Source organism: Chionomys nivalis, chromosome 14 (assembly GCF_950005125.1).
Source record: "Chionomys nivalis chromosome 14, mChiNiv1.1, whole genome shotgun sequence".
NCBI lineage: Eukaryota > Metazoa > Chordata > Mammalia > Rodentia > Cricetidae > Chionomys > Chionomys nivalis.
The window spans coordinates 60477355-60495377 of NC_080099.1; the positions used below are offsets into that span (position 1 = coordinate 60477355).

General features: G+C 37.9%; 1 protein-coding gene across 2 annotated transcripts in view; it reads left to right on the plus strand.

Annotated features, from left to right (window-relative positions):
- Positions 1 to 18023, plus strand: part of Trappc8 (trafficking protein particle complex subunit 8) — an 82006-nt gene that overhangs the window by 33128 nt on the left and 30855 nt on the right. For both annotated transcript variants that reach the window (XM_057788822.1, XM_057788823.1), the window contains 7 exons: positions 1496 to 1746; positions 2568 to 2683; positions 4192 to 4342; positions 5971 to 6071; positions 8960 to 9065; positions 15224 to 15355; positions 16792 to 17016. In XM_057788822.1, the coding sequence (XP_057644805.1) occupies positions 1496 to 1746; positions 2568 to 2683; positions 4192 to 4342; positions 5971 to 6071; positions 8960 to 9065; positions 15224 to 15355; positions 16792 to 17016 (1082 nt within the window). The remainder of the gene's footprint in view (positions 1 to 1495; positions 1747 to 2567; positions 2684 to 4191; positions 4343 to 5970; positions 6072 to 8959; positions 9066 to 15223; positions 15356 to 16791; positions 17017 to 18023) is intronic.

Sequence of the window (18023 nt, forward strand, 5' to 3'; positions counted from 1 at the left end):
TTTAAATTATGTGTATGTGTGTTTATATGTGGGAATGTGTCTGAATGCTGGTGCCAAAGGAGTTCTGAGATCCACTTAGAGTTGAGTTACATACAGGTGGTTGTGAGCTGCCTGATGTGGGTGCTGGGAAGTTAACTCAGGCCCTCTGCAAGAGAAGTAAATACTGCTAACTACTGAACCATCTCTAAGCTACCCCTCCCTTTTCAAATTTTATGACAAGGTTTTGACTAAGTTATTGACTATTCTTTAAATTGGGATTTTCTTGTCCTGTCTTCCAAAGTCGTGAGAAATTAAGATATCTTTATGTATAACATAAGCTGTCCTTGAACTTAGAATTTTCTCTCTCTACTTTCTAGGTACTAGGAGATAGACATGTGCCAGCACACCTGGCTCAGAAGTTAATGTTTCTTCTTACTTTATGCAGTCCTTTGGATTCTGGTTTTTGTACTTTACATTTGAATTTGTGTTATAAGAATAGTGGCTCATGAAGGCTAGACAGATGGCTCAGTAGTTATTGATCTTTCAGAGGACCCTGAGTTAGATCTCAGTACCCAAGCCAGACCACTCACAACTGCCTGTACCTCCAGCTCTCGGGGAACCTAACGCCCTCTGCTGGCTTCCATGAGCTTCATGTACACACAAATAAAAATTTAAAAAATGATCATGGCTGGTCGGTCAATCAGAATATTAATATCACATTAAAAAGGGAATAATGTTATTAGCTTTCTCTTTTAAAAAGCCAGGGAAATTAATATATAGCATAATTTCACAAATTCATATGATTTTTAGAACTATATTCCTATATTTTAAATTGTAGTTTTGGTAATAATGGTTCTAAATTTTTTGTTTGTTTGTTTTATTGGTCTTACCGTTGGTCCAGGCTGGCCTGAAACTCACTGTCTGCCTTTGAACTTGAGATCCATTTCTGTCAAATTTCCAATTGCTGGGCTTGTAGACATGTGCCACCATGTGCAGCTGTTGTAATGTAACGCAGCTCTTTAAAGCAGGACCCTCCCTGCTTTGGGAGCTATTACTCTGTTTCTCAATAAAACCTTGCTTGTTCTCCAAAAATAAGGTAATTCACTGTAGCATTTTAAAACTGAGTTGCCTAGGTTCTTAAACTTAATATGCAGGCAACAGTTATTAACTCAAGCGCCTTAATTAAAATTTTTATTGCACACATTTACATATGTGGGCATGCATGTATGTTTCTGCATGTGGGCGCAATGTCCTGTGTGTGGAGTTCAGTACCTGTAGGAAATCAGTTTTCCTTTTCATGTGTAGGTTCTAGGAATCAAACCATTGTCAAGCAGCCTTCTCTGAACTATCTCTCCAGTTCAAGTGTTTAATATAAAATGGGAAAATGTTAATGATATTTCATCTTAGATACACACAGAGGGAAGTTTTGTCATTTTTTTTTACTTTAATAGTATGGTAGTTTTGTTACATTTTGTGTTGCGTTCTGAGAGTAAAAGAGAGATTTGTTTTTCAGTAGATGGTTTACCAAATAGCTTCAGAGTTCATCCACTTCAGTTAGACCAATGCGGTGACCCTCCTAATACCGATGGCTCAGATCATACAAAGTCTGCTTCAGTGCGTGAAACCAAGAAAGCAAGTACTGGTGTGATTCGTGGTGCTTGTTTAACACTTACTGATCATGATAGAATTCGACAGTTTATACAAGAGTTTACATTCCGTGGCCTTTTGCCACATATAGAGAAAACAATTCGACAGTTAAATGATCAGGTAAGACTTAAGTTTTTTTAGGTTATTAATCTTCAAATTAAGTCAGTGGGTTTAAGACTTTATTAAAAGTTTTGTTTTGTATTAAAGTTTTGTTTTGATTTTTGTTTTACAATAAGCTCTAAAAGCTACCTGAAGTCAGTATCAGTGATGAAGTTCTTTTTAACACTAGAGAAGCCTTATTTGTTTTCATTTGGAATTTTTTCAGTTTTTTGGACAAATTATTTTTTAAGACTTGTCAGTTTTAATTTTATGTACATGAATGTTTTGCCTGCATGTATGTATATGTACCATTTCATATTTGCTGACCACAGAGGACACAAGAGGGATTGGATATCCTGGAACTGGTATAACAGGTAGTCCTTGGCCACCATGTAGTTGCAGGAAACTGAGCTTGTGTTCTATGCAAGAGCAGCAAAGTGCGCTTAACTACCAAGCCAGTTTTACAGCCTATATATTAGACATTAAAAAACAAAACAACTGTTTTTAGTTTTATTTTATGGATATGAGTGCTTTGCCTGCACATATGTATATGCATCATGTATGTACCTGGTCCCTGAAGAGATCAGAGGTGGGGTGTTGGATTTCCCAGAACTGGAATTACAGTTGGTTGTCAGCCAATGTGTTGGTGCTGAGAGCTGAAGTCCGGTCCTCTTCAAGAAAAACAATTGCTTATATCTGCTGAGCCGTTTTCGCAAACTCTAGACGGTTTTTCAATTAGTGTTATTAAAATAATTGTTTACTTACTAGTAAAACAATTTTTTGTTTGTAGAAAATACGTTAAGCCTTTATATTTGTCAACATGTTTAAATATTTTTTTCTAGCTAATATCAAGGAAAGGTTTGAGTCGATCTCTGTTTTCTGCCACTAAGAAATGGTTTAGTGGCAGTAAAGTTCCAGAAAAGAGCATTAATGAGCTGAAAAATACATCTGGGTTGTTGTGAGTAAGATATCACTATATTTTATTCTACTGCATTTAACTTTGTCTTATGTTTAACTACAAAACGGTGATTGTCTCTTTAGTTTCTTAATATTCATATTGGTCAAAACTTAATGATATCTAAGAAAGACACTAATTAAATTCTAATTTAAAAAACAACTCTAATTGTACGTTTTTAGAAAAATATTTATTATGTGCATTAGTGTTTTGCCTATATGTGTGTATGTGTGAGGGTATTAGGTCCCCTAGAACTGGAGGTACAGACAGTTGTGAACTGCCATGTGGGTGCTGGGAATTGAATCCAGGTTCCCTGGAAGAGCAGTCAGTGCTTTTTAACCACTGAGCCATCTTTCCAGACCCTCTAATGGCACTTTTAAATCAAGTTATTTTTTTGAGATGAAGTCTGACTCTAAGCTCAGGATGGCTTGGGACTTGTAATAATCCTATTTCAGTTTCCTAAGTGTTGGAATTACAGGTGTGAACTACTACCATGGCTGATTTAATTGGACATTGGAAAATAAACTCTTCAGCCAAAAATACTACAGGCTCCCCCCATTGCTTTTAGTTGCTCACCAGAACTAAGACCCCATTGCTGTGATTATAGAACAATGAGAAAGTAAACTGGTACTGACCAGAACAGTTTCTTCCTAGTGGTTGGTTAGCTTTCATAATGCTAAAAGGTGATATATAGATTACTGGGGAAAAATTCATCAGTGAACTTACTCAACAGAGGACTCTGGATATCACCTTAACCACCTGGTAGGCTGCATATGCCCACTGGTCCAATAGTGGCATGTATAGTACGGTGGTAACTAATTATTTTTAGATTGGATTTGACCTGCACCAGGAATGAATTCATGGCTGCTGTACTTAAATCTGTCAACAAACCATGGCTAAAGTGGTGATAAGCAAAAAGAAACCTTAAAATAACTCAGAATGTCATTTTAGTTTGGATCTATTCTCTATTTGTGAGAAGATGCACCTAGATTTGGTATTCAGTACTAGCTCTTTTTTTTGTCTGAAGTGCTTTGGTATTTATATATATATTTAAAGGCAATATATTGCTGATTTGCCCCATTTGGCCTTCAGCTTGGAGCTTTTCTGCTTCAGGCTCCTGTGTGTCTGTGAACTACCATGCTGGGCTTCTCTGCCTACTGTTTTGAAACAAGGAATATATTTAGCAAGTTTTGTTTCATATAAAATCTTGCTTTAATGGAAAATGACACAAGTCTACTTTGTTTCTGAGTTGCATATAAATAAGTCACCTGGTATTATTTATTTCATACCTTATCCCTGGGGCAAATACTTGTCTGCAGTTGAGAAGCTTCCAGGGCTATAAATTAAACATATTAATTAACATTTGGACTCCAAATAGTTTTGAGAATCATCCTTGAAGATAGGATTTTTGCAAAACAGATCAAATTCTTTCATGTTCTGGGTAGTTGAACGTTTACTAGATATTTTCTGTGTGGCCATTCTTTATAATATATTATTTCCTTATGTTCTAGGTATCCACCAGAAGCACCTGAGCTTCAAATAAGAAAAATGGCTGACTTGTGCTTTTTGGTGCAGCATTATGATTTGGCTTACAGTTGCTATCACACTGCAAAGAAGGATTTTCTTAATGATCAAGCGATGCTTTATGCAGCTGGAGCCTTGGTTGGTACTGTTTGTTTATTTTGTGGTGATGTGTTGGGGACCAACCTTGACACAAACACCTCTCACCAGGGTAGAGGCGTGGGGATTTAGAAAATAGTAAAGACTCTGAAGACACGAATGAAAGTAATAAAACGAGAAACATAGGATAGTATCGGGAGGGAACTCCATGAATACTGAAAATTTGCCTGTATTTAATTTCCAGCTGCTTAAAATACCCCTGACTCCAAAAGGTAGGAGTAAGATGAAAGACTGCATTAACACCATACAAGGAAATGAACAGACCATGAAAGTCGCGGGCTGCCTTCATAGTTAAACATTCTGTTGCTAGAACAAAACAAATCACCCTAGTCTCACTCACACCCTAGACCAAAATATTCTGTAGGCCAACCACTTCCTGGGTGGGATTCCAAGTTATCTCCATAAAGGGAACTGGAACTTAGTTGGGTTCTTAGACTTTTGTTTGAGGAGCACAATAACCTTGAAGGAACTAGAGGAAAGTTCCAACTGTGACTTCCACAGTTGAGTATCAAGCCCAGGACCTTGCATGGCCTAGATAGTGGTCTGTGACTTGCTGAGCTATATTCCCAAGTCTTTGATGCATTTTAGAAAATGAAAATGGTCAACATTTTGTGCATCTGGACTTTCTCTCCACAGTAGTGTCCTCCCCCTCCTTTCCTTCTTCCCCTTTGTACAGGTCTGGGACAGGTTTTACTTCCTCTTTCACCTTCCTGTTAGGAGCTCCTCTTCATCTCAATCCCACTAGGAGGAAGTGTTTGGTGTTCAGATTGTGTCCTCCAGCTGTGCTAAATTGTCCAACAAGCTATCTAGGTCACCTTCCAAGTTACCAGGTCCTGGTTTTGTTTGTGCTTGATTACACAGCTGAATAGGCTTCAGGAAGATTGTTCCAAATCTGTTCCTCTCAGGTTTATTGCTTCTACAATAGCTTTTATAAACTACAGGTATTTTCAGCTATTAATGTATAATGTTATAATAAATATACCTTATTTTCCAGCACTAAACTCGTTTCTCATATAGATGATACCTTTGCTTAAATGTAATAGTTTTGAAATATAGATTAAAGTAGGAAAATTGTACAGCCACATAGTGAGTGCAGTTTTATGTATGTGTGTAACAACACACTGAATATATGGTGATGTTTTTATAAAATTATTGCTTAAAACATTCTCACCTTCTAATGGCTTAGTCATTTTGGTTTATATAAGTACATTCTGATATCTTGGTAACAAAATTACTTCAGAACAAATTTTTCAGGATTCACCTTTGTTACGGATATGTCAAGATACACCTTTAAATTATACATAACTCTGTGGGTTTTTTTTTTTTTGTGCTTTTTTTTTTTAAGACAGGGCTCTGTTTAGCCTGCCTAGCCTAGAACTTACTGTGTAGACCAGGCTAGCCTCAAACTTAGAGAGATCAGCCTGCCTCTGCCTCCTAAGGGCTGAGATTAAAGATGTGGGACATCACACCCTGCAAAGACCAGAATTTTAAGTCAAAAAAAATATCTATTTGTTTTGAGTCAGCATTAAACTGTGAAATTTATACATTTATGCTCTGAGATGTTTTAAGTTTACTGAGTGTTAAATATGCGACTGTTTTTCCTTCCTTAGGAAATGGCAGCAGTGTCGGCCTTTCTTCAGCCAGGAGCTCCTAGGCCATACCCTGCCCATTACATGGACACAGCAATTCAGACCTACAGGGATATCTGCAAGTAGGTGACCATAGTATTTACATTTTGCCTATTTTTAGGACAGAGTTGGTATTTATAAGTAGTTCTTTGTTTTTCATGCCTTAGATTCTCAAATGAAGTTAATTTAGTCAGAGACAAGTTGAAGGAAAATAGTGCTTATCACCTTCTGGTTTCAGTTTCTAGCTGCCTTGCATTTGTGGATGACAAGTTGATATATGTACCGTTGAGGCTCTGTGCTACATTGAGGGTAATTTTTGTTGTGGGACATTTTTGATTTTACCTACTATTAAGGCAGAAATTAGCCATTTGAACTTTCCTTGTTAATTAGGCAAAAACATGAAGAGTCAAGTAATATAGACTTAGGGAAAAATGAGAAGTAGTGAGTACTATTAGAATTCTTAAAAGACAACTGGACTGGGCCAGAGTCCTCAGAAGGAAGTTCTTAGGTTATTTGGTAGGTAAGCTTTCATGCAGGGTGGCTAGGTTTTGTAGCCATGGGGACATTATAGAATTATGAGTTATAGGAGTAAGTTTTCTCTATAGTTTTGCTGATAAAGGTCAGTTTGTGTATATGGAAAGCATTGGAGGATAGATAGGTTGGAGATAAATTGATATTAGAAACCTTAACTGTCATTTATTCTTCCTTGAATAGAATTAAGGTTTATGTAGTACTAAATGAAAATTACTACATATTTGAGTAGACATTCATCATTATAAAAGCAAATTTTTAGTACATTAATCAAACTTGCTTTGTTTTGTTTTTTGAGACAAGGTTTCTTTGTGTAGCTTTGGAGCTTGTCCTGGAACTTGCTCTATAGACCAGGCTGGCCTCAGACTCACAGAGATTCACCTGTCTCTGTCTACTGAATGCTGGGATTCAAGGAGTGCACCACCACCGTTTGACCAGACCTTTTTTTAAAAAAAAATAATGCTAGATTGAACCCATAACTTTACCTACTGAGTTACATGCCTGATGTTTCTTTTGTAGAATAGATGCATTGGAAGACAGAGATAGAGAAATCACTTTGAGCCTCTATCATTCATGTAGAGGTAATAGTAATAGCAGAGCTTACTGTGGACCAGCATTCAGAGGGCTGGCAAGATACCAGTGAGTAAAGATGGCTGCTGTCAAGCTTGACAACTTGAGTTGATCCCCTGGACCCACATAGTAGAGTAGAATTAACTCCTGAAACATGTCCTGACTTCCACATGAATGCTATAATGACAAGTTCATTTGTGCCCCACATGTGCATCCACACAAATAAATATAAAAAAAACACAATACAAATAAAAATGTAATAATTTCTTTAAAAATTTAGCAATTTATAGAATTTAAGAACTGAGCCTTATGTGAGTTGTGAACATTGGAAGCTTATCTTTTGTGTTCATTAAGGCAGACTTAATGTATTTAGGAATACCTACTTAAAAATGTAATTTGTGGAAAGTATGATAAATCAGCAAAGCATTTGTTTGTTTTGTGGGGTATGTATTCCAGGCTGGTTTGAACTTGCTATGTAGCTGAGGGTGATCTTAAATTTGTGATCCTCTGTCTCCACTTCTGGGGTGGCTAGGATCACATGTGTAAACTTTGGGACCTGCTCTTACTTTTTTTTTTTTTTTTTAAAAGACAGGGTCTCACTATGTAGCCCAGCATGTAGACCATGCTGGTTTTCCCCTCACAGAGATCCACCTACCTCTGCTTTTCATATTCTGGGATTAAAGACATGTGATATCATGTCTAGACTACAATACGTTTGAGAGTAATAGTGCTCCCACCCAACATTTTTATTTATTTTATGTTTCTCTAAGTGGGTATGGGCATGCTATGGCAAGGACAGCTTGATGGGAGTCTGTTCTCTCCTCCACTTGTGAGCCACTGGAATCAAACTTAGGTCATTAGACTTTGTTGCAAGCAACTTTACCCACTGAGTTATCTCACTGCACCCCCTTTCTTGTGTACAAAAATTACTTTATTACAGTTGTTTTTAAAAAACATTTCCTTTGCTACAATACAAAGGATACTGACAAACAAAATACTACATATAATTTGTTTTCACTGTCATGTTCTGAGAACTTGGTAATAGCTTTGCATGTATAATCTATACAATTGGTACAGATTATGTATGAACTGTACGGTATGCAGGACCAGAAGAATACTGATACCACTGTACAATAGCCTTACCAGTTAGTGCTGTGGATCATTTCCACCAAAAGGAAAATGCACATCTGTAGTTAGTTATCCTCTTTTTGGAGACAAAATCTTATAATGTAGCACAGATAGTCTTGAATTCATCATCATTCTCCTGTCTCAGCCTCCTAAGTGCTAGGATTGTAGGTGTGCACTGCTGTGTTCAGGCTTGCATGTGTTCTTACTTTAGAATTGTGTGATGAGAAAAAGTGTTGGCTGGAGCTCTAGCGTATCATTTGCCAGGCCCTCTGTTTAACCCAGCACCTCTAAAGGGAATAGAGATCATGAGGACAGACTTTTTTTTTTTTTTTTTAAATCTTGATCATTTTATTAGAATTTGATAACAGTAACAGCAGGGGAGACAGACTGGAAACTACTGGAAGGAGACGAGGAAGAAATAGCCTTGCCTTTTGAGTTACGGTCCAAGAGAGCAGGCAAATTCACTTGTGGAGATTGACAAGCAGCTGTGTGGGTGTGGGGCTGGATGGGCATAAGATGGGTTCTTAGAAAAAGTGAGAATGTAACATGCTAGGACTTTGACATGTATCCAAAGGGGCTAGAAAAAGGAGACAGGGGCAGGCTTAGCTATGAAGCTCTGCAAGCAAGTCCGGGACAGACTTCTTGCTCAAATCAGCTAGTGGACTCCTTGAATGCATGGTAACTTGGATGTGCTGAAGAATTACTGTGATGCTGATTATTCTCCTTGTCTGTTTTTGTTTAGGAATATGGTGTTGGCTGAAAGATGTGTGTTGCTTAGTGCCGAAATTTTAAAAAGTCAAAGCAAATACTCAGAGGCTGCAGCCCTTCTAATACGGTTGACAAGCGAGGTACTGGACTTGTAGTGTTTGATTTTCTTAGTGTGTAGAGGTAAAATTCCTAGCAATTGCCCTGCCTCAGCCTTCTGAGTACTGGGATTCCAGTTATGAATACCATACTCAGCTAGTCTATCTTTTATAATTTGAACTTATTTATTGAAAATTATGTTTTTAAATTTACTTTATGTTTATGAGTATTTTATACATGTATGTATGTTCTTCATATGTGTGCCTGGTGCTCGCAGAATCAGAAGAACGTGTCAGATCCCCTGGAACTGGAGTTAACTAATGGTTATGAGTCTCTATGTGGGTACTGGAAACTGAACATTGGTTCTTTGCAAGAGCAACCAGTACTCTTAATTACTGAGTCATTTTGTAGCCCTAATTGAATTAATTTTGTTTCTGTAGTCTGTCTACCTTTCATTATTAACTAACCACAACCATGCATGTGACATCTTGCTTGATGTAAGTTCTGTGCTGTGTACCACTAAGACATGCATATGATTCAATCTTACATAAAACTGGTACTAACAAAATCACTACATAATGTTTAATCTGTTTTTACTGATAATGACCATTTAAAGAAAACCATTAAGCTTTAAAAATGCATCCAAAGTAGATAAATCTAAAAGATGACTGGCCATACTAACCTACCATTTGGATACATCCAAGGCATCTTAAATAATATATCAATTTAAATGATAAAAATAAATTTAAAATGTTTTACCCAGTACTTTTGTGACATGCTGTCAGCATCATCTCTCCTTGCTCAGGAAGAGGGGCTTGCAGTATTTGAGGTGATTGTCTTCATCCATCTGTCACAGGATGACTGGCCATTGTTAGTGGGCTTCATGGAATTCTTATTCTCTGAAACATTCTTTTATTCATATCACAAAGGTCCCCCAATATGCCTACTAGTTTCATTTTAATTTCTGATTACTGCTACTGTGTACGTATGTGTGGTGGCACAGAGGCGGAGCTCAGAGTTGTTTGTGGAGTCAGTTCTCTCCTCTCCTTTATGTCAGTTTGATGGGTCCAGCTTAGGTGGCCAGGCTGTGACACGTGCCTGTGCCTGCTGAGCCGCTTCACTTGACCTCTGCTGCCTTTTACAGCACTGCTCTTCCTGCTTTATCTCTGCCTGTGCTTCACATAGCTTGCTGATCATGTCCTTCAGGTGGGCCTTTCTTGTTCTCCACCTTGCTCTAAATGTTTCCTTTCTACTCTCTCATACACTACTGTAAAACTTGGCATCATATAGAAGTTGTGTTTAATCTTGAGATTAGCCTTCTACCTTTTTTTTTTTTTTGAGCCAATTATGGTTTGTATTACAGGCTGATCTGAACTATGTCATTCCACAGTCCGTGCTATCTTTGAACTCATTCCTCTTGCCTCCACCTTCTGAGTGTTGAGATTACAAAGAGGCATGAAACCACATCCTCTTGGATTTTACTTTTTTTAAAGATTTAATTTGCTTTTTAAGTGTGTGTGTGTGTTCATGAAAGTGCAGTGCCTTCAGAGGCCAGAATGTTTCAGATCCTCTGGAACTGGTGCAGGCAGCTCAGCTGCCTAATATGGGTGCTGAGAATCAAACTGCAAAAGCAGCCCTCTTCTATGCTTTTAACTTCTGATCTTGCCAGCCCATCTTTTGCATTTTTATCCTTAATATCTAATACTGAGGTTTGCACATGACAATCTAGATATGTTTGTTAAGCTGAATGAATACCTTCAAAAATATTTTTCTAAGATATTAGTGTCACATGTGAATTTAAAGTGTTTAGAAATTGGTATATGTGATGCAAAAAATGCTTGTCAAGCTGAATAAATGCCTTTAAAGAGATTTCTCTGAGACATCTTACTGTCGTGTGTGATATTTTAAGTGTTTAGTAATTGATATATGTGATACATTGACCAATAAGCATGAACTGGTACGTCTTAAGTTATTGTTGTATTGCTGTAAAGAGACACTGACCAAAGCCACTCTTATAAAGGAAAGCATTTAACTGGGGGCTTGCTTAGAGTTTTTATAGGTTTAGTTGGTCCAGTATCATGACAGGGAGCATGGTAGTATTCAGGCAAGATCTGAAGCAATAGCTGAGAGCTACATCTTTATCCTTAGGTAGAAAGAGAGAGAAATTTTGGTCCTCAGGTGAGCTTTTTGAAGCTCCAAGCCCACCCCTAGCCCAAACTTCAACAGTATTGCACCTCCTAACCTCTCTAATCCTTCTTGAATAGTGCCGCTCCCTGGTGACTTAAGCATCCAAATATATGCGCCTATGGTGGCTGTTCTTATTTAAACCACCACATTATGTCAGGGCATGAGCTGTTTTTAGTGTTGAATCCAGCCTCTGTGTTCAGACTCTTATTTTAATAGCTATCTGATTTTGACTTTGAATACTATGCTGTTTTTCAACCTAGAGTGTACAAAGTGATACATCCTAGAGTGTATCAAAGAGTGTACAAAGAATTTATGATCCAGGAGTTACTATAGAATTTTGTTGTTTTTGTTTTTTTTTTTAACCTTGTTTAAATATGTTTGCTTTTCTACCCATATATATGAAAAATTTCTTTGGAGTACATTCTTCTGATTATATTTAACCTTGTTATTTGTTTATAACATTACTTTCTCAAATCTAGTTGATTTGTCATTTATTGCTTTAGGGCATTAGTAGGAGCAGGTTCTAGTAATGTTTTCCCAGAATTATGAATTTGCAGTGATCTGTTGGGCTTTTCTTCTCGCTCTTCCCCCCCCCCTTTTTTTTTGCTGGCTACCTTTACTAAGAGAATCATTTCGTCCTGGAATGCTGGCACATAAGTCCTGAAAGAATCTCCTAGAAATGTGCAGGGATTCTTTGGCCTTTCCAAGCACTGGTTGGAATGTCCAAGGCCCCCCAGTAGGCAGGCAGGAGGCAGCTAGGAACTCCGCATAGGCATAGTGTTCTCCCGCCCACCCATCCTAGGTGTGGTCCTGGGTGCCAGCAGCCTCCACAGAAAGAGCTGTTCTCCACCATCCCAGTCCCCAAACCTCCAGCCCTCCTGCCGCACCGACATGGCCTAGCCCAGCAACCACCTTCTCGTGATTCCCCCACACAGGCCCACTGCCAGCCAGGCTCCACCGCTGGGAAGGCCCAACAACAGTCGACCCACCCCTCCACAGAGGGACCCAGCCCTCCCGCCTCCACCCACCCCTCCACAGAGGGACCCAGCCCTCCCGCCTCCTTGCCTCCCGGCCACCTTTCCTCCTGTCTATGGCATTGAACTCAGAGTCTCATAAATGTTGTCCCACTGAACTATATTTCCAGCCCCTCCCATATATATTTGTTAAAAATAACTTGATTTTTAATTGTATTTTTTATTCTGCTGTTTCTGCATGTGTGTATGTGTTTGGTACACATAACATTCATAAGGTCAGAGGACAAGTTAGTAGAGTTATTCTTTCCACCTTTAAATGTATTCTGGGGAATAAACTCTGGTTCTCAGTTGTTGGTGGCTTTTTTCTTAAAAACTGATAAACCAATCTCATCGAGCCCTTCTTTGTAATAACTTGTTAATAAAGATTTGAAAATCTTAGTATGTTTGAAGCCAGTAGTCTAATTTTATTTTAGCTTAATTAACTCGTGATATGGACTTAAGATCTTTCTTGAATTTCTCAGTCCTGTGGTGTTAAATTTGAGAATGCAGAGTTTAATTATGTGCGTCCTTAACTGGACTGTACATTGAATCACTCAAACTATTACAGATTTCTAGAGAGCATCCTTTATGTAAGATATCTAGGATTGGTACCTATACAAGCTTTGCAGGTGAATGAGAGAGAAAAAGGGAGGGGGAGAGGAGAGAGAGAGAGAGAGAGAGAGAGAGAGAGAGAGAGAGAGAGAGAGAGAGAGAGAGAGAGAGAGAGAGAAGAGAAGAGGAGAGAAGAGAGAAGATGTGTGTATGTATGTGTGTGTACATCACAGGCCAGAATTGCTGGATTCCCCTGGAGCTTGAGTTACAGTTAGAGTTGGTTGTGAACTTCCTGACATGGGTACTAGGAATTGTACTGAGGGTTCTCTGTAAGAGCAGTACACATTCTTAACTGTTGAGCCATCTCTCTGGCTCCATAAACCTGAATTCTTAACCTCCATTGATGAGAACATTCATTTGTAATATGTTTTTGGCAGCAATTTGTCTGCAGTGATTAGAATTTGAAATACATGCATAATTTTCATTAATGTCTTATTTCTACTTCCAGAAATTTGTGTAATAAAAGTATTTAAAAAATTGTTGATTATTTAGTAATTTAATTATTTTTATGACTGAGTGTGGTAGCACTCAAGAGACAAGATGCAGGAGGACTGTGGGTTTAAGACCAGCTGGGACTGTCCAGAGTCCTAGATCAGCCATAAGTTACTTAATGACTTCTTGTTTCAAGAAGAGCAGGAACTTAGCTCAATGGTAGAACACTTGACCTAGGTTCAGTTCCCAGCAATACATGCACATGCACCTATACACGTACACATGCACACATAGAAATTTTTCTTACTAAGTGTCTTTTTTGGTAGTAGCAAAGAAACAATGTATGATTAATTGGTGACTATAAGTTAATGATGTTTTTACATATTGGAATATAGTACTTATTTAGAAGAAATAAAAGAAATACCACTTGTTTATAAAAATGTATGTTTTTTATACATGTATGTTAGGCACATAAGCCCTCATATATGGAAAGAGAAACAGAAAACAGCACCAAATTGGAAACAGTCCTCTGCAAATGAATTGTAGCATGGGATGCCAAAGATGTTTGCCTTTTTTTTTTTTTTTTTTTTTTTGTACAGTTAGTTAGAATAAAGAAGTACATTTATATGGGAGAATGGAAGTATGGCTCTGGGGTTAAAAGCAACCTGAGTTTGGTTTCCAGCACCAATGTTGGGCAAATGATGCCTCTGCCTCCATTGCTGGCACTTGTGCACATAGCCACACACAGTCACACACACATACCCATATTTGTATTTAATAATTTTTTTTACAAAAGCTTGTCCTGAAAATCTAAAAATGTAAGCTCCTAAGATTATATAATTAATTGACTTGCATTCTCGTTAGAACCATTTGTTAATTATATACTCCTGATATTTCTTTCCACCAGCTTTTGAATATGAATTCTTAGAGGAGACATTTGAACATTTAGTTTTAGCTTAAAGTAATGATAGCTGCTGTCTGCTGTGTGTGTTCTGCATGGTCTACTCAGATCTGCTACTTCTCTAAAAAGACTGCTGCAAAGACAGTTTATAATAGTGGTCTGTTTGATGTAACTAATTTGTTGAAACAATTGTATTTAAAAGTCAATGTTTTCTGTTTTCAACTTTCCCTGGGGAAAATAATGGCAGCAGAACACATAGAAGGGCCTGGTAAGTTCAGCTTGAGGCTGAGGACCTAGAGAAAGTGTTGAAGGAAAAGTTGATTCTTGATCAGCAACCTTCATCATTTTCTCCCTAAACCCTGAAGTGTTGTTTACCAAGAAGGGGATGCAGTGAGCATGAGTTGTTCCAGCTACTGGGCAGTCAGGGTCAGGCAAATGGGAGCTACTTGCATTTTCCTGATTTACAAAGAGCCTGTGAAGAACTTCTTGCTGTAGGGCTAGCCTTCTGAACTTTTTAATGAAAAGCAGGCGTTGGCCCTTTAATATTACAGTAAAAATTGAGAATCCTTTAAATAAATGTTCTTTAAAGAGTATAAAGTCATAAATTAGCTTACATAATAATCTACACATAATCTAATCTATATTCTTTGGGAAGGGGTGCACATTAAATATGCTATTAGCCACCAGGTAATAGCTAGGGCAAAGTAGGTTTATAGAACTATTTTTCTGTGTTTTGTGTTTTTTAGTTGATCTTTAATTAGAATACCTGTATTCAGGTCTCAGTTTTACTGCTCAGAAGGAATTGAAGTTATTTAGAGATTTATTATACACTATACATCCTAATTGGCCATTTGGATTTATTGAAAGGAACAACCTTATTAGAAGTCTTTTTAAACAAAATATGTGCTATTTAGAGAAAGAATTGAGATTGGCTGACGCTTTTATCTCTGCCCTCTTCTTCTCCAGGCTATGCTGACTGTGTTGTATACCAGGAGACAGAAACTTTCTGAGCAGCTCCTTTGTGACACTAACTATCCTTCTGTTTGCACATTCACAGGATTCTGATCTCCGAAGTGCACTTCTTTTGGAGCAGGCTGCACATTGCTTCATAAACATGAAGAGCCCCATGGTTAGAAAATATGCTTTTCACATGATCCTGGCAGGCCATCGGTTTAGTAAAGCAGGGCAGGTGAGCATATTTCCTTTTAAGAGGTTGTTGCAGCTGGAAAGATGCAGCTTTTGAAGCTTTATCAGATGACCTGAGTTGGGATCCCAGCACCCATGCTGAATAATTCACAGCTGCCTGTAACTCCAGCTGCAGAGCATCTGATCCTGTTTTGTGGAATACCAGGCTCCCTGCACTCATCTGTGACCACAAACCCATATGTGCATACATAATTAAAAGTAAAAACCAATCTTTTTTGAAAGGTTATTTTTTCATTCTTTTTCATTTATTTATAAAATGTATGCTGGTCAGTTTTGTTGTTTTTGAGACAGGCTCATACAATGTAGCCCTGGCTGGCCTCATACTCAGAGTTCTGCCTGTCTCTGCCTCCTAAGTGCTGAGATTCTTGTCATATTTTTGTATGTTTATTTCTTTAATTTTTTTTTTGTGTGTGTAGTATACCCATGTGTGGAGTCATACAACTGGGTAGGTGTAGTTCTCATCCTTCTGCAGTGTGAGCCCTCTGGGTTCAAATCTAATTGTCAGGCTTGGTGGCAAATCTTTACGTTCTGATGACTCTTGTCTTCCCCCACTTGCCAGCCTTTTATATTTAATCCTAAAATTAAAATAAATTCTGCTTTTAAATATTTTTTTGGTAAAGATGTGAGATTTGGATTTAGACAGATGCAGGCTTAAATCTTGATGTTTTAAACAGCCTGATTTTGGTTATTTTTCTGTGCCTCAGTTTTGGTTTTTAATTTTTCATTTATTAGTGTGTGTTTGTGCATGTGTGTGTGCTCACATGGTATTATATGCCTTTGGAGGTCATAGTACAATTCTTTGGAGTCAATCTTCTGTCACTTTGTGGAGTTTGGGGATTGAACTCAGACCATTAGGCCGGCATGCAAGTGTCTCTATTTCTTGACCAGTCAATCTCACTGGCCCTCTGTCTTTTTTTTTATTCAGTATAGGACCCAAACCTTGTGAGATGGTACCCTTATATTTGGGGTGGGTCTTCCCTCCCCAGTTAAAGCTTCCTGGAAACAACCTCACAGATACTCCCAAAGGTGTGTTTCCATGGTGATTTTAGATCCAATCAGGTTGACACTGATGACTATTATATATTACTTGTTCACAGAAAGAATTTGAAATAAATAAAGCAAAATTGAGCAGTGAACATTTTCCTCAGAAGTTAATCTCAGAGAAATAAGGGGTGGGTGAAAGAATATACAAAAAACATATGCACACTCACACTGTGGATGGCCGAGGAAACCTGTGTTTCCACATAGAATTGTGTAATTGTGAGATCATCTTAATTGTTAGCTTCATTTTCTTTATCATATTCTCTGTAGTGGGTAAAAGGCAGCTACCTGTTTATACTTGTCTATGTCTGTTTATGTCTATTTTCTCCAGTTCAAAACAAATTTAAAATATAATACGTTTCATTTATTTTCTTACAGAAAAAGCATGCCTTGCGCTGCTATTGTCAAGCCATGCAAGTTTACAAAGGAAAAGGCTGGTCTCTGGCAGAGGATCATATCAACTTCACCATTGGGCGCCAGTCCTATACTCTGAGGCAGCTGGACAATGCTGTGTCTGCTTTCAGGCACATTTTAATCAATGAGAGCAAACAGTCTGCTGCTCAGCAAGGGGCCTTTCTCAGAGAATATCTTTATGTTTACAAGGTAAGTGCTTCTTTTAGGAATAAACATTAAAACTTTTTAAATTATTATTTTCAGGAAAAAACCTGTTTACCGCTAGTCCCTAGAGTATAATTAAATGGTTTTATTGCAGAGTATGTAATTAGCTGTCATAAAAAATCATGGAGGTTTCTTGGTTATAGCTCTGTACTGCATGGCCCTTACATAGTTTTTTAAAAAAGAATTTTAATATTCTAGTAAATATGGTTTTGTGGCTTTTCTTTAAAAAAAAAAGTTTGTAATTAAGATAGTCCCCCTTTCCTTCCCCTTTGAAGCCTCTTTTTTTAAATTTTTTTAATTTAACTTTTATCTACCTACCTACCTACCTGATGTGTTTGGGTGTTTTGCCTGCATGTCTGTCCTTTATATCTGTTCCTGATGCCTACAGAGGCCATAAGAAGTGTTGAAACCCCTGGGACAGGAGACTTAGATAGTTGTGAGTCACCATGTTGGTGCTGGGAATCAAACTCCGGTCCTCTGGAAGAGGAGTCAGTGCTCTTTGCTGCTGAGCTATCTATCTCTTCAGCGCCACCCCTCCCCCCCCACCTTCTTTTGAGATAGGTCTCACTCTTAAGCCAGGCTGGCCTCAGACTCTTCACCCTCCTACCTTAGCCTTCCGAACACTGTATTACAGGTACACACCATCCACACATGGCTTTAATTTATAACTGTTTTTGAAATCTTTTTGGTTTTTTTTTTTTTTTTTTTTTTTTTTTTTTTTTTTTTTTGCCAGGGTATCATAGCCCAGGCTGGTCTAGAATTCTCTGGGTATCTGAGAATGGATTTGAACTCTTGATCCTCCAGCTTCTTTACTTCCCAAGTGCTGGATTGTGGCCATGTGCTAGGCCTATTTTATCATGTTTTTATAGGACTGCAACAAAATAAACAAATTAATGGATCATCCTACTATCCTTAGATGCATGTGCTCCTTTGTTTTCCTGCGTGGATTTGTAGCAAGTGTTGTACTGTAATCTAGATGGATAGAAACCACA